The 22104-nt window shown below is 43.4% G+C and overlaps 2 protein-coding genes across 17 annotated transcripts in view; both read right to left on the minus strand.

Annotated features, from left to right (window-relative positions):
- Window positions 1-7927, minus strand: part of LOC135512341 (zinc finger SWIM domain-containing protein 8-like) — a 212671-nt gene extending 204744 nt beyond the window's left edge. For 15 of the 16 annotated variants that reach the window (XR_010451400.1, XR_010451399.1, XM_064934271.1 and 12 more), the window contains exon 1: window positions 6074-7927. Coding sequence is in view for 14 of the 16 variants with exons in the window: in XM_064934271.1 (XP_064790343.1) it covers window positions 6074-6251 (178 nt within the window). In the remaining 2 variants the exon portion in view is untranslated. The remainder of the gene's footprint in view (window positions 1-6073) is intronic. The other variant, XM_064934265.1, reaches the window with a different exon arrangement.
- Window positions 7928-15027: 7100 nt separating this feature from the next.
- LOC135512346 (neurotrypsin-like) overlaps window positions 15028-22104 on the minus strand; it is a 28183-nt gene continuing 21106 nt past the window's right edge. Inside the window, exons 7-14 of the mRNA XM_064934294.1 lie at window positions 20421-20599; window positions 20174-20315; window positions 19845-20059; window positions 19543-19684; window positions 19051-19329; window positions 18765-18887; window positions 18219-18499; window positions 15028-18040 (exon numbers count right to left, since the gene is read on the minus strand). Coding sequence (XP_064790366.1) covers window positions 17721-18040; window positions 18219-18499; window positions 18765-18887; window positions 19051-19329; window positions 19543-19684; window positions 19845-20059; window positions 20174-20315; window positions 20421-20599 — 1681 coding nt within the window. The 3' untranslated portion in view covers window positions 15028-17720. The remainder of the gene's footprint in view (window positions 18041-18218; window positions 18500-18764; window positions 18888-19050; window positions 19330-19542; window positions 19685-19844; window positions 20060-20173; window positions 20316-20420; window positions 20600-22104) is intronic.

Consider the following 22104-nt stretch of genomic DNA (forward strand, 5'->3'; position numbering starts at 1 on the left):
AAAGTGAATATATAAAGTGAAATAAACAATAAAAATTAACAGTAAACATTACACATACAGAAGTTTCAAAACAATAAAGACATTACAAATGTCATATTATATATATACACCGTGTTTTAACAATGTACAAATGGTAAAGAACACAAGATAAAATAAATAAGCATAAATATGGGTTGTATTTACAATGGTGTGTGTTCTTCACTGGTTGCCCTTTTCTCGTGGCAACAGGTCACAAATCTTGCTGCTGTGATGGCACACTCTGGAATTTCATCCAGTAGATATGAGAGTTTATCAAAATTGGATTTGTTTTCGAATTCTTTGTGGATCTGTGTAATCTGAGGGAAATATGTCTCTCTAATATGGTCATACATTGGGCAGGAGGTTAGGAAGTGCAGCTCAGTTTCCACCTCATTTTGTGGGCAGTGAGCACATAGCCTGTCTTCTCTTGAGGCCATGTTTGCCTACGGCAGCCTTTCTCAATAGCAAGGCTATGCTCACTGAGTCTGTACATAGTCAAAGCTTTCCTTAATTTTTGGTCAGTCACAGTGGTCAGGTATTCTGCCGCTGTGTACTCTCTGTGTAGGGCCAAATAGCATTCTAGTTTGCTCTGTTTTTTTGTTAATTCTTTCCAATGTGTCAAGTAATTATCTTTTTGTTTTCTCATGATTTGGTTGGGTCTAATTGTGCTGCTGTCCTGGGGCTCTGTAGGGTGTGTTTGTGTTTGTGAACAGAGCCCCAGGACCAGCTTGCTTAGGGGACTCTTCTCCAGGTTCATCTCTCTGTAGGTGATGGCTTTGTTGTGGAAGGTTTGGGAATCGCTTACTATTGCTCTCTATTCCTCTCTCATGCGGTCTGTGTGTATATGCGCTTCGGTCTGTGGTCAGAAAGAATAGGCGCAATGGATTATGGTCATTGTCGTTAATTACCATGTTTCTGCACTGAACTTAAGTTCAATATTTGCCTAATGAAAACTACAACTTCCAAGCAGCCCAGCGTCCCACAAAGCTCTTAGCCTAATTTACACTGCCTTGTGAAAGTATTCGGCCCCCTTAAACTTTGCGACCTTTTGCCACATTTCAGGCTTCAAAAATAAAGATATAAAATTGTATTTTTTTGTGAAGAATCAACAACAAGTGGGACACAATCATGAAGTGGAACGACATTTATTGGATATTTCAAACTTTTAACAAATCAAAAACTGAAAAATTGGGCGTGCAAAATTATTCAGCCACATTACTTTCAGTGCAGCAAACTCTCTCCAGAAGTTCAGTGAGGATCTCTGAATGATCCAATGTTGACCTAAATGACTAATGATGATAAATACAATCCACCTGTGTGTCATCAAGTCTCCGTATAAATGCACCTGCACTGTGATAGTCTCAGAGGTCCGTTAAAAGCGCAGAGAGCATCATGAAGAACAAGTTACACACCAGGCAGGTCCGAGATACTGTTGTGAAGAAGTTTAAAGCCGGATTTGGATACAAAAAGATTTCCCAGGCTTTAAACATCCCAAGGAGAACTGTGCAAGCGATAATATTGAAATGGAAGGAGTATCAGACCACTGCAAATCTACCAAGACCTGGCCGTCCCTCTAAACTTTCAGCTCATACAAGGAGAAGACTGATCAGAGATGCAGCCAAGAGGCCCATGATCACTCTGGATGAACTGCAGAGATCTACAGCTGAGGTGGGAGACTCCGTCCATAGGACAACAATCAGTCGTATATTGCACAAATCTGGCCTTTATGGAAGAGTGGCAAGAAGAAAGCCATTTCTTAAAGATATCCATAAAAAGTGTTGTTTAAAGTTTGCCACAAGCCACCTGGGAGACACACCAAACATGTGGAAGAAGGTGCTCTGGTCAGATGAAGCCAAAATTGAACTTTTTGGCAACAATGCAAAACGTTATGTTTGGCTTAAAAGCAACACAGCTCATCACCCTGAACACACCATCCCCACTGTCAAACATGGTAGTGGCAGCATCATGGTTTGGGCCTGCTTTTCTTCAGCAGGGACAGGGAAGATGGTTAAAATTGATGGGAAGATGGATGGAGCTAAATACAGGACCATTCTGGAAGAAAATCTGATGGAGTCTGCAAAAGACCTGAGACTGGGACGGAGATTTGTCTTCCAACAAGACAATGATCCAAAACATAAAGAAAAATCTACAATGGAAAGGTTAAAAAATAAACATATCCAGGTGTTAGAAAGTCCAGACCTGAATCCAATCGAGAATCTGTGGAAAGAACTGAAAACTGCTGTTCACAAATGCTCTCCATCCAACCTCACTGAGCTCGAGCTGGTTTGCAAGGAGGAATGGGAAAAAATGTCAGTCTCTCGATGTGCAAAACTGATAGAGACATACCCCAAGCGACTTACAGCTGTAATCGCAGCAAAAGGTGGCTCTACAAAGTATTAACTTAAGGGGGCTGAATAATATCCAATAAATGTCGCTCCACTTCATGATTGTGTCCCACTTGTTGTTGATTCTTCACAAAAAAATACAGTTTTATATCTTTATGTTTCAAGCCTGAAATGTGGCAAAAGGTCGCAAAGTTCAAGGGGGCCGAATACTTTCGCAAGGCACTGTATCTTGTGAATGACTTGATTTCTCTCTAGAGAAACAACGCGTTGAGCTCACAAAAAAATACATGGAATTAAAGTAATTTAACAGACGTCGGTCAATTTTGTTGTTTAATAACTTTGGGAAAAGAACATAATTTTGGTTAAATCGCTCAGCATTACTATAAACACCTGCACCCCTGTCCCATGTAAGCTACAAATAGGAAGGAGAGCGAGGTTGAGAGGGAAAGAGAAAATTAGGGGGGGCCCAGTAACAGCAGCGAGGGTCCCGTAACAGGGTCTCGCAGAGTCTTTGTTGCCATCCAGTCACTGCCAGTTGCATGGTGACTACTAACTCCTTACTGACCAATCAGGAGAGAGAAGGGGGGGGTGCCACGCTCAAATAGCTGTTCCATTGTAGAGTGGTGAAGGATTGCTGCTCACACATGCCCAGTAGGTTGTGTGCTTACTTTCTCTCTCCAGTCTGTGGTTTGAAAGAAATAAGATCAACAGAGCCAACAGATGCATAGGGCCTAACCAAAACCCTACCTCAGGGCTACCTCAGCCAAACCATAATGATGCTGGCCCAATTTTGTGCTGCCCTATGGGACTCCCAATCACGGCGGGTTATGATACAGCCTGGAATCGAACCAGGGTCAGTAGATATTAGCTAGCCTTCAAGGTATAACCTTCAGTAAAATCTCTTACTGATCTCACTTTTTGGGGAATCTGACAGTGACTTTAGATGAGTATTTTGAGGTTTGGCAACTCTTTCATGCAAGATCAGCAGAAATACACAGATTGATCAAATTGGGTTTTGTATTACTAAACCACAATCCCCAGCTCTGAACTGAATGACCTGCACAAGACAAAGCCCTCTATACAGCCCACAGCTGACTCCACTCCACCCTTCCCCTACCACTCCTTAAACGTAAACAAACAGGCCTGACCGCACACACCCTCCCCCAAACTCCCCTAGCTGAGGCTTCTAATAAATATTTCCCCCCCCCGCCGGTTCCTTACTTGCTTGTACAACCCACACGGGTCGGCGCTCTGTTTACCCCTCCCCAGCTGCCGTCCAACAAGCCAGCTCAGAGAACTCAGCTGAGACTCCAGAACCCCCACTCACACACGTACGTACGGACGGACCCCAGTGTACAACTCCACCCCCACAGCCAGGTCGGCCAACATTACAAATCATTGACAGATTAAGTCACTCCAACAGCACTATGCTCAATGAAACCAAAGTTTAAAAAATATATAAGAGAGAGAGAGAGATAGAGAGAGAGAGAGAAAATAAACGCAACATGCAATAATTAACGATTTTACTGAGTTACAGTTCAAACAAAAAAATCTGTCAATTAGGAGAAGAAAAAAATTAGGCCCTAATCTATGGATTTCACATGGCTGGGCAGGGGTGCAGCCATGGGTGGGCATAGGCCAAACCACTGGGGAGCCAGGCCCAGCCAATCAAAAGTTGTTTTTCCCCACAAAGGAGCTTTATTACAGACCAAAATACTCCTTAGCTTCATCAGCTGATCAGATGATCTCAGATGTTACCACAGGTGAAGAAGCTGGATGTGGAGGTCCTGGGCTGGCATGGATACACATGGTCTGCGGTTGTGAGGCCGGTTGAACGTACTGACAAATTCTTTAAAATGACTATGGATGTGGCTTATGGTAGAGAAATTAACATTACATTCTCTGGTAACAGCTCTGGGGGACATTCTTGCAGTCAACATGCATGCTCCCTCAAAACTTGGCATTGTGTTGTGACAAAACTGCACATTTTAGAGGGTCCGTTTATTGTCCCCAGAACAAGGTGCACCTGTGTAATGATTCTGCTGTTTAATCAGCTTCTTGATATGCCACACGTGTCAGGTGGATGGATTATCTTGGCAAAGGAGAAATGCTCACTAACAGTGTTGTAAACAAATTTGTGCACAACATTTGAGAGAAATGTGAGTATGGAAACTTCTGGGATCTTTCATTTCAGCTCATGAAACATGGGACTAACACTTTACATGGTGCGTTTATATTTTTGTTCAGTATTTATGCATGTCACATACACCAGATGTGTGCAGTGAAATGCGTGGTTTTACAGGATCAGCAATAGTAGTGCAGCACCCCTGGAGCAAATAAGGGTTAAGTGCCTTGCTCAAGGGCACAGTTTCCACGCACTTTACTCTGGGATTTGAACCAGCAACCTTTCTGTTACTGACCCAACACTCTTAACCGGTAGGCTGCCTAACCTATAGAACATGATCTACTTTGGTAGAGAAAGTAAGTAATACATTTTGGAGGACAATGTTGTAGACCTGAGGTTAGGGGGATGTAGAAATAAATGACATTATGCAAGTATTATAGAAACTATCCTGCAAATAAACTAATGGGTTATCATCAATGACATAACAGCCAATAGGCCTAAATTAAATGAGGACTCAGTGACATGGGCAGCCAGCACTTGCACTCCCATTCGCAAAGTGTCCCATACTGATGAGTTCAGAGCCCTTTGAGGACTCTCCAAAGAATAAGCAGCAGAGCAACATGGGCTGTTGTTGTGCAGTCAACAAATGGGCAAATTCTGAGAGAACAAGCTTGCTATGCCTCAATTCTGGGAAAATGGTATCCTAGGAAGGCCATACTATGTAAAATGCACACAGCCTAAATGATCAATGGTCAAATGATGAGGACAGGACAACCAACTGGAAATTAGGACCAAATTCATTATTTTTAACTAGGCTACACTGATCAAAGCAGTTTACAATTGTAGGCCTACACCATTACTCAAATGTACAATAAAATGCACTACTTCTTCATTGGCAGAGCAGCATTGAGCCTCTGCAGAAGTCAGTGCATTCATAGTTCTTGCGCTTCGCAGAGCAGCACAGAGCTGTTGTCAACAAAGTGAGTTTGTATTTATATAGGACCTCCAGCCCTCACCTACCGTCAACCAATCATGTCAATGTGGAGCTATACAGAGCCCTCTACATTGTTACAAATTTTGTGAGTCGCACGGTGATGCGGTACAGAGCTAAATTTGGCCTCTGCGTGCTGCCAGAGGCTCCGTAATTGCGTCACATCATCCATACAGTGCCTCCGACCACATTTTCAGATCAAGCATAAATTGGCTCTTAGTGAAGATAATGTGCAATATTACATTTTATAAATTACTTTGGAGATTGATGTGTATAGTTACATTGACGTATCTTGTGAACTTTCTATTCTGAAAACAGGCTAATGCATGAATGTAATGTTTGTTTGAGATTTTCACAAGAAGACACTGACGTCCAAGACAAACAACAAATTCTGATTCAAGAGAGGCTTTCAGATGATTTGGATCCATCATCACAGGCACTTTAAGTAATGAGATAAAGGAGAACCCATGCTGGCCACCACAATGTTATTTGGCAACAGGCATCAAGTGGTTTTAAGTGGTCAAAGGTCAATATGAGGACACTAAAAGTGTAACAAGAGGATGTGATTACGAGTAATAGAATGTGTGCGTTTACCTTTAATCTTAACTGTAGGAGAATTTGGTCCACCAGACTGTTTTCTCCATCCCCTCCAGTTCTGACACAGACTCTCAGCTTCTGATATGAAGGAGCAGAGCGAGTCCTCTTCGAACCGGTCAGAATCTTCGAAGGAGAACCTTTCTCCGTCTTCCCACTCGGCGAACATTAGTTCCATTACATCCACTGTAGGCTATATAACACAGGATTCAAGTGGACTGTACAATAGCCAAGGCCTTCCGTCAAATGATTTAAAAAAATAAAAGGGTGAGAGTGGCCTACCACTGACAGGCAGCAGAAGGAAAGAACACTTCCACAAGTCTCCAGTAAAAGTTGGGGGAGGGGTGAGCGCAACGGAACCAAAACACTGCTGAGAGCTCACTGTAGTCTTGCTGGTGAGCTACACAAATAAAACAATAATATCCATTCTAAACAGTAGGAGGGGGGAAACTTTGTCACAAATTGTACCAAATTAGTATTCAGTATATCTGGAAAAGAGAGGCACAACTAGGTCACTCAATGACCTTTTCCCTCATCTTTCTTACCAAGGCCTTGCCATTTAGGGTGATAACTTATCTGAGACACCGTATATCCATGTCGTCTGAGAAAGTTGATCCTAGTCCGGTAACAATTTAGTTTCTGTCCACTACCACCACACAGTTTCGAGTTGGACTGTTTCTGCTTGAGTGGACAGTACTTCGAGGGAGACGACCCCCACTCACTTACAAGTCACCCATAGACACATATTGATAGGGTTCTTATCTAACTAATTTTAATTTAACACTTTCTACATTGGCTACGATTAACCCAACTCGTCCAAATAAATATTGACGTCAACTATTGTACTTTACTTTAAAATTAAATCTACATAAACGTAACTTGTTTTCCTCCATTTCCAACCTCCTCGATGAATCAGCTGTGCGACACACTGCCCGTCTCGAGACAACCGAACATAATGTTCCAAAAGCTTGCAAGCAATACAACCTAGCAGGCCTATTTCATTTCCCCTGTGGATAAAACGTGAATAAAATAACAAGTGAAATCCAGATAGAATGAGAGACGGTAGCTTTCTTTGACAGACACTCACTACTCAAGCTTGAGGAGCTAATAGCTTGCTAATAGCTAGCATTAGCCAGCTAGCTAAACTGCCAACTAGCTAAACTATCTGCTAATGCTAACTAGCCAGCTAACTACAGTAGTAAGCGAACACTGGCCAACAAGAGTAGGTTGCTAAATCAGCTAGCTAACATCTTAAAAATACAAAAGTCTCGATTGTCATTATTCACAATTGTAGTAGCTAGGAGTTCTAATTTGTGGTCAACATCGTAAAAATTAGCTAATATTCTTTCAAACACTGTCTCTGGCATAATACCCTTGGTCCTAATCCATGTCTCAAAGCCCTAGCTAGCTAGCTAGCTACAGCAGCACCCGCTCCAACAGTGGCTTTGGTGTTTGTTTACCTTGACACCTTTAAAGACCTACACATCCGTCAAACTTGAATGAATACATAGTATTTTCGAGCAACGGTCTTCGGTAAGTGGTGCACGGTTAGTTTTATATTTGTTGGATTGCACATCTACTCTATTAGCTAATAGACTTGACTCGAATTTATTTGCCTTTGTATTTATATTTTTAAAAAAGCTTCTTCGCTCGAGCCCCACTGGTTCCCGATGACTCCGAGTCCGAATACTGAAAAAAATACCCTTCTTCCCTACTGACACCGGTAGTCCTACCGTTCCCACGTTGTGCCTAAGAACGACACCGGGGTCCCTCCAAATTGTCTCAACAGTCCCCCACTCTTCCACTCTCCCTGGTCGGGAAGATGGCTCTTCTGCTCTCGCTGGCTTCAGCAAAGCTTGGCTGTTGCCTCTATCAGCTGATTTTAACTTCAGCCTCGTTTTCGCTAGCGTCAAACTCATCTGTCTGTACAAATCTTGGCATAAACGCCACCAAAATTGACAATTTTCACAACCCTATCCTAACTACCACTCAGATTTCAGAGTGGTCAATAGTTGCCTTTTGGACAAAACTAAATTATGATTGCATTGATGGCCTAATTGGTTTTGACACCTTTTATATGCTGAAAGTATGAATGCAAAAAGTATGTTATGTTTTAGCCTTCTGTTACTTTGCTAATGCCTATGCAGGCGTTGTTACATGCAAACCATAGATGAGCCATGTGTTCACTTGCCATGTATATATTTTGCTTGTATATTTTGTATATTTCGTATTTAATATAGATGCATTCTATTGTACGCGGTACTGATTTATAGATTTGCTGATGTATTTTCTTGCCCAAAATGCATTCAGGGCTCAAACCACCCAATTTATAATAACTTATAACGCCTGGTGATGGCACCTGGCAAGTCAAAACTCCACCCATGCAAAACCTGCTGATAAGAAGGTCCTAGCTTGTATTTTCAACCAGCAACTATCAGGAAATCACACTTTTACAGTGTTAGTGTCATCAGCTGTTGTGCAATATGATACAACACACAGGGAAACATCATTTTGACTGCACTGGGCCTTTAAGTATGTGAAGCGAAACATGGTTTACTTAGTCTCTTTACACTACACGACTTTGATTACACAGAATAGGTCCAGGAGAGATACTTAGTAAAGAGAGATCTTGATTCAAATGTCTCCCAAATGACCTCTGGAGGTAGCATGGGAGACATCTACAACACATACCCACCCCTGTCTGAGTCTTGACTTAAACCTCTTTGTCCCCTTGGGAGCATAGGGCGTCCACCATGGATCTCCACCTCACTCTCTTATGTGCAAGGACTTTCTCCTCTAGCCAGGAGACCCCCACTTTACTTCGTCATTGAAGAGTGGAGCATCTCCAGTTGTTTTTAAGCCTTCCCTGCTTTCTTTTTTCTTCTGGGTTGAAGTCCATTTGCCTTGAAACCCAACGTTGAATTGCATTGAATTCTACGTCGGGAAACATATCTATAGGAAAGTATAATTACATCAACTTTTCCAAGCGCAGGTAGTGCGTTCAGATTTCTATCACCTGAAGCATGCTCAGAATTATGTAAACACGTGCACGAGCTTGGCAAGTATGCATGCGTCTCGTGCATGTATTTTTATTTTGTGCACATGCTTCAGGTGTTAGAAATCGGAATGCACTACCAGCGCTTTGAAAAGTATATGTATTGTCTCACATTCCTACCGCCAAAAGGACAAGATGCATGGATAACCGGTAAAGTGCGTTAAAATATAATCGTATTCAACATTCTGGTCGTAAGAGGAAACCTTCCAGATTCAAATGTTTTTTCTGCCCGACGTAGTATTTAATACAATTCAAAGTTGAGTTTCCAGGCAATAGTCCAGTGCTTGTCTTATGTTTGATGTGTCTTTACCGAGTGTACTCTATGTCCAATCCATCTCTATTTCCTTCTACTGATTACATTGCTAATAAGCCTCCTGTATACATTTTTTTCCTTAAGTTGGATATTTTGTTTAGCCACCATATCCTCAGAATGTAACGCAGGGAGTTGAGGGTGAAGACAGGAAGTTTATTGATTAGGAATTGTGCGAATCTTGGTGTTTAAGGAGAGATGTGATGAGAGCCATATGGGGCGGAGTGTCATGAAAGAAAGGCGAGCTTTGCTGAAGCATAGCTTAACATCCTTGTCACCTCCACCGTCAGTGCTGATATTGCTTCCAAGGTAGACAGTCAGGCACGTTTTCAGGAGTTTTCCCATCAATGGTGAGTTTTCCCGGGGGATTTGTTTTTTATTGTCAGAATCTTTATATTAACCACATTTATTTTGAGGCCAAGTTGCCTGCTGTTTTCCTATAGTCAATCTGTTTTTTGTTGCATATGCTTTTGACTTTCAGAGTCCAAAGCCAGGTCCTCCAGTTGAGCGAATGGGCTCTACTGGATCCCTGTTTTTTGGTGGGCTGTGGCTCTATTCATGGTCCAATAAATGGCTATTAGTGAAAGCAGAGGGGATCGTAAGCAGACTTGGGATACTCCAGTTTTGAGATGGCGTTTGTCATCAAGTTTTCTGTTGGAAGTGACCTGGCAAGTGAACCCTTCATACATACTCCTTATCAGATTCACATATATATATTTTTTTTTTCACTTTTATTTAGCCAGGCAAGCTAGTTGAGAACAAGTTCTCATTTACAACTGCGACCTGGCCAAGATAAAGCAAAACAGTGTGACACAAACAACAACACAGAGTTACACATGGAATAAACAAGTGTAGAGTCAATAACACAATAGAAAAAAATAAATTCTATATACAGTGTGTGCAAATGGCGTGAGGGGGTAAGGCAATAAATAGGCCATAGTAGCGAAGGAATTACAATTTTGCAGATTAACACTGGAGTGATAAATGAGCAGATGATGATGTGCAAGTAGAGATACTGGTGTGCAAAAGAGCAGAAAAGTAAATAAAAACAATGTGGGGATGAGGTCGGTAGATTGGGTGGGCTATTTACAGATGGACTATGAACAACTACAGCGATCGGTTAGCCGCTAAGATTGCTGATGTTTAATGTTAGTGAGGGAAACATAAATCTCCAGCTTCAGAGATTTTTGCAATTCGTTCCAGTCACTGTCAGCAGATAACTGGAAGTAAAGGCACCCAAACGAGGTGTTGGCTTTGGGGATGACCAGTGACATATACCTGCTAGAGCGCGTGCTACGGGTGGGTGTTGTTATCATGACCAGTGAGCTGAGATAAGGCGGAGCTTTACCTAGCATAGACTTATAGATGACCTGGAGCCAGTGGGTCTGGTGACGAATATGTAGCGAGGGCCAGCCAACTAGAGCATACAGGTCGCAGTGGTGGGTGGTATAAGGGTCTTTGGTAACAAAATGGGTGGCACTGTGATAGACTGCATCCAGTTTGCTGAGTAGAGTATTGGAAGCTATTTTGTAGATGACATCGCAAAGTTGAGGGTCAGTAGGATAGTAAGTTTGGCGGCGTGAGTGAAGGAGGCTTTGTTGTGAAATAGAAACCCAATTCTAGATTTGATTTTGTATTTGAGATGTTTGATATGAGTCTGGAAGGAGAGTTTACAGTCTAGCCAGACACCTAGGTATTTGGTGTTGTCCACAAATTATAGGTCAAAACCGTCCAGGGTACTGATGCTAGTCGGTCGGGTGGGTGCAGGCAGCGAATGGTTGAAAAGCATGCATTTGGTTTTACTAGCGTTTAAGAGCAGTTGGAAGCCACGGAAGGAGTTAGTTAACACAGTGTCCAAAGAGAAGGGCCAGATGTATACAGAATGGTGTCATTTGCGTAGAGGTGGATCAGGGAATCACCTGCAGCAAGAGTGACATCATAGATATATACAGAGAAAATAGTCGGCCAAAGAATTGAACCCTGTGGTACACCCATAGAGACTGCCAGAGGTCCTGACAACAGGCCCTCCGATTTGACACACTGGACTCGTCTGCAAAGTAGTTAATGAACCAGGCGAGGCAGTCATTTGAGAAACCAAGGCTATTGAGTCTGCCGATAAGAATACGGTGATTGACAGAGTCTAAAGCCTTGGCCAGGTCGATGAAGATGGCTGCACAGTACTGTCTTTTATCGATGGCGGTTATGATATTGTTTAGTACCTTGAGCGTGGCTGAGGTGCACCCGTGACCAGCTCGGGAAACGGATTGCACAGCGGAGAAGGTACGGTGGGATTCTAAATGATCAGTGATCTGTTTATTAACTTGGCTTTCGGAAGACTTTAGAGAGGCAGGGCAGGATGGATATAGGTCTATAACAATTTGGGTCTAGAGTGTCACCCCCTTTGAAGAGGGGGATGACCGCGGCAGCTTTCCAGTCTTTATGGATCTTGAACGATACGAAAGAGAGGTTGAACAGACTGGTAATAGGGGTTGCAACAATGGTGGCGGATAATTTTAGAAAGAGTGTCCAGATTGTCTAGCCCAGCTGATTTGTACGGGTCCAGGTTTTGCAGCTCTTTCAGAACATCTGCTATCTGGATTTGGATGAAGGAGAAGCTGGGGAGGCTTGGGCAAGTAGCTGCGGGGGGGCAGAGCTGTTGGCCGGGGTTGGGTTAGCCAGGAGGAAAGCATGGTCAGCCGTAGAGAAATGCTTATTGAAATGTTTGATTATCATGGATTTATCAGTGGTGACCGGGTTACCTAGCCTTACTGCAGTGGGCAACTGGGAGGAGGTGCTCTTGTTCTCCATGGACTTTACAGTGTCCCAAAACCTTTTGGAGTTAGAGGTACAGGATGCACATCTGTTTGAAAAAGCTAGCCTTTGCTTTCCTGACTGACTGCTGATTTTGAGGGATGCCGTAGCAGTTTCCATATACTGTTTCTGTCTAGACTATCGAAAGCTTTTTCGAAGTCTACGAAGTTTATGTGTAATGGTGTCCGCCATTTAATGCACTGTTCAACAATTATTCTGTGTTACAATGTTGTCTGTACAGGAGTAGTCCTTCCTAAAGCCTGCTGGAGGCCTGTTTAGGTTTTCCTCGAGGTGTACTTTCCAGAGTTACAGTTGTTGGGATTGTTTGGTAAGAAGGTTTCCACGTTTGTCTCGGATGGAGTGGCTTCGGCTCCTGTTCTTCCCGGGCCAGCTTTCTGGTGATCTTATACAACTCATTGGAATTGTGTTGCTTGGCTGCCACCTCCGCCTCGCTAGCAGGTTGTTCAGTGTGTGCTTTCTTGTCCCTCTTGCATCTCTTTCTAAACACCTTGTTTCTGTGTTGGTATTCCTGTCGCATACTTTTACTTGGCGTCATCCATTCCCTGTTAAGTTTGGTCTCCCTCCTTGCCTCTATTTTTTTCCAGGTGTCATCTGTGATTGTCTTTTCTCCTAACTTCCCTGTGGCCTAGAACTTCTTCACATGGCTTCACAAATCTTGACCACTTCATCAATGATTTCTCCCTTTGCCAATGCTTGAAATCTGTTTTAATAGAGATATTGCACAATTCCTGGCATATCTAGTTATTTAGTAGTTTTCTGATCTCAAATCGCCTCTGCACCCTACTGCCCACCCTGCTCTTTACCACCAACTTCATCTGGAATTCCCCAACCAGGAGGTGATGGTCTGACTCGATGTCAGACCCTCTTTTCGCTCTGACATCCAGGAGAACTCTCCATTTCCTGGTTATTGTTATGTGATCAATCTGGTTTTCTGTTCGGTGGTCTGGGGATATCCATGTGGGGTTGTTGTTGGAAAATACTTCCGATTGCCAGCTCATTGAGGGCACAGAAGTCTGTGAACAGAAGACCATTCTCATTCATCTGTCCTAGACCGTCTCTCCCAATTGTGCCCCTTCACCTGTCTGGTTTGGTTAGACCTGCTGAGAGTTACCTCCCACTGACATATCTCTAAAAGGGTCATTGAGGTACACAAGCCCCCTCACCACGACAAGGTGACAGTCCCACTGAGTGGCACAAGTGTAAAGACAACAGCTCTCCCTGTGAGAATGACCTTAATTACCTTAATACCAGTAGACAGCATTTTAGCTCTGTTAGGCTTTTAAAATATCTATATGAATCTTTGAACTAATTAAGTGTGCAACACTATGCACAATATGGTTTGGATGAGAAGCTCCTTTATAGTTTTAATTGCTATCCTTATATTGTTTGTCTATATACTACGGTATGCTAATAGCTGCACTCACACAGGAAGCAGGAATGTGGCTTTGGTTAAACCACATCCAAGACTGGTGGAAACAGAAAACTTGCAAATCTGATATTGAAGAGACTTCATTGGGAGTATGGAGGTGGATGGCAAAACACAAGCAGTTTTGCAAGCGGCGTGGTTTGTGATGCTTGCTCCCGTAAACGGCGCCACTGGCTTGGCGATCGTGGCACCGAAAGATGAAATTAAGTCTTGAGTGGCCGCCGTGCATGATTAACCACTGAGCGGAGTTCATCTTGTCAACCAATCAATGACAACATTCAAGCTGGCAACAACCGGGACCACTGGTCTCTACACACGGTTGGCAGATTTTCTTGTGGTTCAATTGCCATTTACTGCGGCCCATCTGTAGGCACCTTAATAGAGTTGTGATACGGATCATGACCTCTATTTGATCAATTGGCCACTGCACAGTTGATGTCTCTTCAATTCAGAAAAAAATATAGGCGGTTTCGTGTCAGTTTGTTTCTATTTCATTGTCATTGTAGCATATCAGTGTTTTCCCTCCTTTTAGCATCTGCCATGGTATTCACAAACTGCCTAATGCAAAACAAAGAGCTAATCCAAGACCTCAGAACATGCCAGCAGTCTATATATACACATAAGAATGAGAGAATTGTTTCAAAAGTAGCTGTTCTAACATTCACAGAGTGAGCCTAGAAGGAGTTTAGGAAACCCAGCCTGGATTCCCTTTCTGTCGTCTGTCTTTGTTCCTCAAAAATGTTTGATTCGGGACTGTGACACATTTTAGGCACAAAGCAAGAAACTTCAGATCGCTCAATAGGCCTGCTCCCTGCCAGGTTTGCCTCATGGGATAAGAACCAGAGTGCCAGCTTAGTTTAGGAGAGTTTACTTCTGTCAACATCAATGATTACTCTTGTGCAGGTAGTATTGCAATTGTGCACCAAATATGAACGTGTAGCAATTAAGCACCACCAATCTGGTGCAGAATCCCATTCAGCTATTATTACAGTTTGATTTGCAAACACAGCACTGACATATTGTAAAACATTTTTTTTTTGCAGCACTATTTTCTGACTTCTCTTGAAACACTATATAAGAGTAAAGTACAGGAGGTGGTTTCAGGTTGCAATTCAATTGGTCAGCATGATCCTAAAAGTATGACAATTTTCCATGTGCTGAAACCTCTGCAATCTGCCAATACCCAAGATGCCTTCAAGACAAAGTAGCCTACAGAAAAATGTCATGATGAATAAGACAAGCACATGGAAAATTGTCATTAGAGCTGTAATTCTGATGTGCTGTGCAGGATGAGTAATATTGGAGCAACATAATAGTAATGAAACACAAGAGTGACTCAGATATTTAATGGCACCACTCAAGAACACATATATATTCACCTTAACATTCAAGGTATTTTATACAGAGTACTTACAGGATATGTATGAAGAGAGGTGTGTACAGTATAGAGGTCGACCGATTAATCGGAATGGCCGATTAATTAGGGCCGATTTCAAGTTTTCATAACAATTGGTAATCAGTATTTATGGACACCGATTTGCCTATTTTTTATATTTTTAATTACACCTTTATTTAACTAGGCAAGTCAGTTAAGAACACATTCTTATTTTCCTTGACGGCCTAGGAACGGTGTGTTAATTGCCTTGTTCATTTACATTGCCAAATGACTTAAATGTAAAATGTAGACGCTCTTGTTCAGGGGCAGCGCAGGGATTTGGGGATTCGTTTTTGCAACCTTCCAGTTATTTGTCCAACGCTCTAACCACCTGCCTTACATTGCACTCCACTAGGAGCCTGCATGGCAGGCTGACTACCTGTTATGCGAGGTCGGCAATAAACCAAGGTAAGTTGCTAGCAAGCATTAAAGGCTCGTATTTCTGTGTGTTATGTGATAATTAAGTCTATGATTTGATAGAGCAGTCTGACTGAGTGATGGTAGGCACCAGCGGGTTCATAAGCATTCATTCAAACAGCACTTTAGTGTGTTTGCCAGCAGCTCTTCGCTGTGCTTCAAGCATTGCGCTGTTTCTGACTTCAAGCCAATCAACTCCCGAGATTAGGCCAGTGTAACCGATGTAAAATGGCTAGTTAATTAGTGGGGTGTGCGCTAATAGCGTTTCAATCGGTGACGTCACTGTCACTCGCTCTGAGCCTTGGAGTAGTTGTTCCCTTGCTCTGCATGGGTAACGCTGCTTCGAGGGTGGCTGTTGTCGATGTGTTCCTGGTTCGAGCCCAGGTTGGGGCGAAGAGAGGGACGGAAGCTATACTGTTACACTGGCAATACTAAAGTGCCTATAAGAACATCCAAAAGTCAAAGGTATATGAAATACAAATGGTATAGCGAGAAATAGTCCTATAATTGCTAAAATAACTACAACCTAAAACTTCTTACCTGGGAATATTGACGACTTATGTTTAAAGGAACCACCAGCTTTCATATGTTCTCATGTTCTGAGCAAGCAACTTAAACGTTAGCTTTTTTACATGGCACATATTGCACTTTTACTTTCTTCTCCAACACTTTGTTTTTGCATGATTTAAACCAAATTGAACATGTTTCATTATTTATTTGAGGCTAAATTGATTTTATTGATGTATTATTTTAAGTTAAAAAAGTGTTCATTCAGTATTGTTGTAATTGTCATTATTACAAATACATTTAAAAAAAATGACCAATTAAATCGGTATCGGCATTGAAAAATCATAATCAGTCGACCTCTAGTACAGTAGACCTATAGCATTCTGGAGTTGAATAAAAATCCTTCAATGAAAAAGCAACAGTGGCAGGAGCGAGAGTCTGAAGATTGTTTAGAAAATATCACAAAATAAATAGTTGTTCAGTGACAATCAGAAACATGCAGTCATGTGACTTAAAGCCCCATATAACAAAATAAGGTTTGAACATTCAGTGGAAACAGTAAACAAACATTCCAGCAAGTGTACAGGGAGTCGTTAGTTTTGTTTCCTAGTAGTTGTAATTTTGCGTTAGTAATAACCACATGAAGCTTAGACATCTACTCAGTATGAGCGTTTCAAAATCAGAGTGGCATGTGACCATGTTACATCTGCACTGTATAGGCTTGGTACGTATGTAAGATGTGTTCATGTTTGTCAAACTATAAGAATGATGAGAAGATTACATGGATCATTTGGGAATTGCACTGCAACTTGAGACAACTCAAAAATATGGTATAGAATTGAGATGATGTATGATAAATAAATTGACAGTGCACACAATACATGTAAACACACACTCTCACATGCTTGCACACACATACTCACCCCGCCCCCTCTGGCTTCACATAATGCTGATCGGAAAGTGCAGCTTTAACAGAAATTGGTTGACAGATGGATACTGTATGTGGGCAGGCAAACATCATTTAAGCCTTTGTGAGAAGCCATGTCATCATTGCCACATATACAGAGCCTCAAAGGCCCACTCATGCCTCTCATATGATCTAAACCAGCGATCTGTAAGCTGACCAATTTGGCCAATTGTTTCAATCAAGAGTGGAGCACATTAGCATAGGCATAAGTTAAAATGCATGCACAACCGGAATGTTCATGAAACAATTATTAATTTAGAAGCCATATGTACTGTAAATATACAATATTGTACCTTAATGATACTCACCTAATGCTTCTGACTAGACTTACTCCCATTGGCACCATTAATTGGCTTTTCACAGGTGTCGCAGTGTGATACTATGGCATGCATTCTAGTGCAATGTCATTCACCTATGCAGTCTGGCTCTCATAATTGAACCATTGATGCATTAAATGCTCTCATCAAAGTGGTATTTCCACACAACCAAGAATGCACAATGCCATACAGGCTTCTCCAAGTGTATGCAAAACAAAAAGTGACTTAAAAGCGCTCTGCTGGGTGTGCAACTTTATGAGTGAGACCATGAGCAGATACCCGGATGTAGTAACCCTCTCTAACCGGTCACTGCGCCTTTAATCCCCCCACCTCCCCAAAGTCATATGATAACGTGAGCTGTCCAATGTCACAGTGGCAGCATCAGATCCTTGGAGGGTTGTTGGTGACTTGGTCAATCCAGCGCAGGAACCTGCTGACCCGCGTGTATACCCCAGGGAAGGAGGGGTCACCACAGCCATGACCCCAGGAGATGACCCCGGTCAGCACCCAGCGGCCCCCCTCTCCCTGACACACCAGGGGACCACCGCTGTCACCCTGGCAACTGTCCACGCGCCGACGGTCCGACAGGCTGCCCGCACACAGCATGCGGCTGGTATAGCGCTCGCCGTATCGCTTCTTACACTTCCAGGAGGGCAGCAGGGGAACCCAGGCCTGCAGCAGGGTACGGGAGTATTCCGAGTCTGGGAAAGAGAGAGCGAGAACGAGAAAGGGAGGGACGAACAGAGAGATAAGAGAGAGGGAGGCAAAATCCATGGAAATGCTCTCACATAAAATATCAAGCAATGAACAGATCAAATGGCTGATTCCAATATAAACACAAAAGGAACTGTCTGTAACCGAGAGGCTCATGTTCAGCACCTGTGATGCCCCACCCTGTGATGACACAGGCGGCTGGCCTCTTCCCCCACTTGCTGCCAGGCGCAGGGAGGCAGGCTGAGTTGGTATGAGGGTTAAAAGCCACACAGTTGCCTTCGGTGCCCTTCAGTCTAAGCAGGGCAATGTCATACTCCCAGCCCTGGCTGTGGTACTTCCTGTGAATGATGATGCGCTCCGGGGACAGGCTGCGCTCAAAGTCATCCCTCTCCTCCGTGTGGTAGTCACCCAGTCGCAGCACATAGCGCGATGGGTCCCCGCCAAACCTAAGAGAGGAAGAGAGAGGACGAAAAAGAAGGACTGGAAATCAAGGTCTGAGGAAGTTGAAGCCAAGCTGAAAAGATCAAGACATTGACTCAAGAAGGTTTCACTTATCAGTGGCGTGTCAATCTCTTACTAAGAATACTTTATATAATTATTGACATAGACAAGCTCCTTGATAGATCATTTATTGTATGCATGACACATGTCATCTTTAGAACGTAGTCACTGCCATTCCATCATTGGACACTAGACGTCTCTGTGTCCCACCTCTTGAAGCAGTGTGCAGCAGTCAGGACCCAGCAGGAGTTGATGAGCGTGGCTCCACACAGTGGATGGTTCCCTTTGGACAGAGACTTGAGCCACAGAGACACCTGCCATGGCCAGTCCCCCCTAACACAGCACAACCAGGGGAGGAGAGAGAACATATGTAGAAATAGATCATGGATGACTTGATGTGATCATTTGACTTGTGCAATGTGTTTTGCATATACAGTATCTATGCAGTGATACAAAGTAATATAACTCTTTGTACGTGCGTGTGTTTACAGTGTACCTGATTGACTTGTCCCCTCCAATTATCCTCCTCCTGCGGCGCTGTGTGTTTGGCCTCATGCCACAGGTCTGCGTTATTATGGCGCCGTCTCCCACCGGCTCGGGGACGTAGTCACAGATGACCCCTGCATCTTCGCTGTGCTTGCAGTCATGGGCGTCCTCTCCCTCGGCCGGACACTCCCCCAGGGACACCTCAGCCCCAATGCACCTCACATTGTCCAGGTGGATGGGGCCCTTGCCTGCTCCAAAATATGCCATGGAGCGAGCCTTCGACACCCCACTGAGGAAGAGACAAGGGAAAAGTACATTTAAAAATTCCTAAATGTCCCCATGTCCTGAATGGCAGTTAAAGTAAGAGTTGATCACCCAGAGACAGGAAAACCCCAGGTGTCTAACCACATACTTGACTTTGAGGTATGAGGTACACCACAGATGAGGGAAAGGATATGATACATTAACAGGGAGAAATATGAGTGAGAGAATCCATATTTACACAAATCCCAACTGCCTGCAGACCACCGCAGCATTGACGTCATTCCAGCCGTCATCACACACGCTCCCCCATTGGCCGTTCAGAAACACCTCCACACGCCCCTCCTTCCGGCTCTCTCCAGCAACCAGTCGCACCAGAGGGCCTGGGACCAGAACAGAGAACCACCATAAACCGCAATGTATGAATTTGAATTTTCTTTGCAATATTCACCAGAGAAGATAAGACATCTAACAGAGATATGTGGATAGGAACTTTGATTTGATTTCTTATGCGATCTCAGTGGGTACAGTTATTTGGCCTACCTGCGATGTGTGGCAACCCTGGCACCTCATTGGTCTCTCCCCCCCTCTCACAGCGCACCCCTACGTCCTCGCTGTGGGAGCAATCATGGCGACCCCACTCGGCGTGCCCGCAGGCAAGCAGGGTGGCCTCTGAGCCTTTACACTGCACCTCATCCAGCAGGATCAGCCCTGTGCCCTCTCCGTACAGCCCGTCTGATGTCACCTCTGCACGCCCTCTGCTGGACAAAATACGCCATTACTACGACAATATCACGACACTATTAATACAGATACAATCTAAACATGGGAATTAGGTGTATTTGTACATAAAATGACTCCTGTAGACCCACCTGAAGCCCAGCTGTCTACACACCACTTGTGCGTGGTGCTCAGTCCAGTTGTCGTCACACACCGTACCCCAGTCCCCAGAGTGGTACACCTCCAGACGACCTTCCCAGGGACTGTCAGACCCCACCAGCCGTACTACACCATCTGCAACACGGTGTGTGTTTGAAACAGTGTGTATGTGTTTTGCATACAAATATGTAATGTTCTGGGTGTTTACATACACATAGCGTTCCTGTCCTCACTCCTGACCTGTATATGGGTTACAGGACACGCCAGCATCCTCCATGTGGTCACAGTTGTGTTGTTGCCAGTTGTTGTGGGGACACTCCTCCAGGGAGAGCTCATTGCCTGTACACTGCACCCCGTCCAGGAGGATGGGACCAGAGCCCTGGCCAAAGTGAGCCCACGTCCAAGCCTTCGGTACACCCCTGAGTGGACACAGGCATACGCAATGACCTTATGACTAACTCACACAAGAAATACAAACACCATATATGGACATGTAAACAATATATGGCAACCACTCAAGGGTCATTCAAATGTACACATATAAATGTATTCCCACAAAGTTACAGGCCTTAAGGGTACTGTACAGAGCACAAAAACATGCACTTAGAGAGCAGAGAAATACATTTACATGGCACAAAAACCCCAGTCCCTGTTTCAACACTCATGCACACCAAATATAGTCAGTATAATTGAGAAATTAATTATTAATGACCCGTGGAATATCTGAAAAGTGTCCTGAGACCGATCCACTTTGCTTTTTTGTTTATCCACTCCTTGTACACACGCACTGTTGGGGCGAGTGACTCTGAACTTACCATGGCTAGCCTCAAGTCGTACAAGAAAAAATTAAATATAGAACATTTTGCTATTTGCCTCATGATTCCTGTATGCTTTGTTGACTATGAAATTTCTTTTCCCAACTGTGGGACAGACTGTTTGTTCCCACACTCAGGACTCTGACTCTCTATAGGTTACACAGACTTTTGGCCTAACATCCTATTCTAACCACCTCTCGCTGGCTTTGTATTCATGTTACCTGATGAAATTGCTGTACAATATGATCTTGTTGCCATCTGATGCAGATGTCATAAATCAGCAGTGCAGAGCTCTCCCTGTCCTGTGCCGTGCCTTGATTGTATTACTGTTGATGGTATCTGGAAATGTGCATGTACACCCTGGCCCATCTACAGTTGCTAGCCCCAATTCTGACACTGACATCTGCTTGACTGATTTCTGCTCTCGTAAAAGCCTGGGTTCTCTGCATGTTAACACTAGAAGCTTATTACCTCAAATGGATCACTTGAAAGTGTGAGTTCACAGCTTCAATCCAGATGTGTTGCTCATTACTGAGGCGTGGTTAAAGAAGTGTTTGTTTTAAATACCGATGTTAACCTTTCTGGTTATAACCTTTTTCGGCAAGACAGATCTTCCAAAGGTGGGGGAGTGGCAGTTTTTTACCAAGGGTCACCTTCAGTGCTCTGTTGTCTCCACCAGGTCTGTCCCCAAACAATTTGATTTGCTGGTTTTACACATTAACTTTCAAATAACTATTTGTTGACTGTTGCTGGGTGCTATCATCCTCCATCAGCACCGGCATGTACCTTACCTGCCCTAAAGCTCTCTCTTGGCCCCTTACACTAAGTCTGAATTTGTCCTGCCAAGTGACCTAAACTGGGACATGCTTAAACTACCTGACCAAGTCCTAAAGCAATGGGACTCCCTAAATCTTTCTCAGATTATTACCAATCCCACAAGGTATGACTCCAAACACCCAGAAAAGGCTACTCTCCTCGACATTATCCTCACAAATAATCCTGATGGGTATCTGTTGGAGGAAATTATAGTTGAAATTATTAATTATGTATACATTTTTATTAGAACCATTAAGTTTTAATACTATTATGTTATGGTATGGAATGTATGG

Source organism: Oncorhynchus masou, chromosome 24, assembly GCF_036934945.1.
Source record: "Oncorhynchus masou masou isolate Uvic2021 chromosome 24, UVic_Omas_1.1, whole genome shotgun sequence".
NCBI lineage: Eukaryota > Metazoa > Chordata > Actinopteri > Salmoniformes > Salmonidae > Oncorhynchus > Oncorhynchus masou.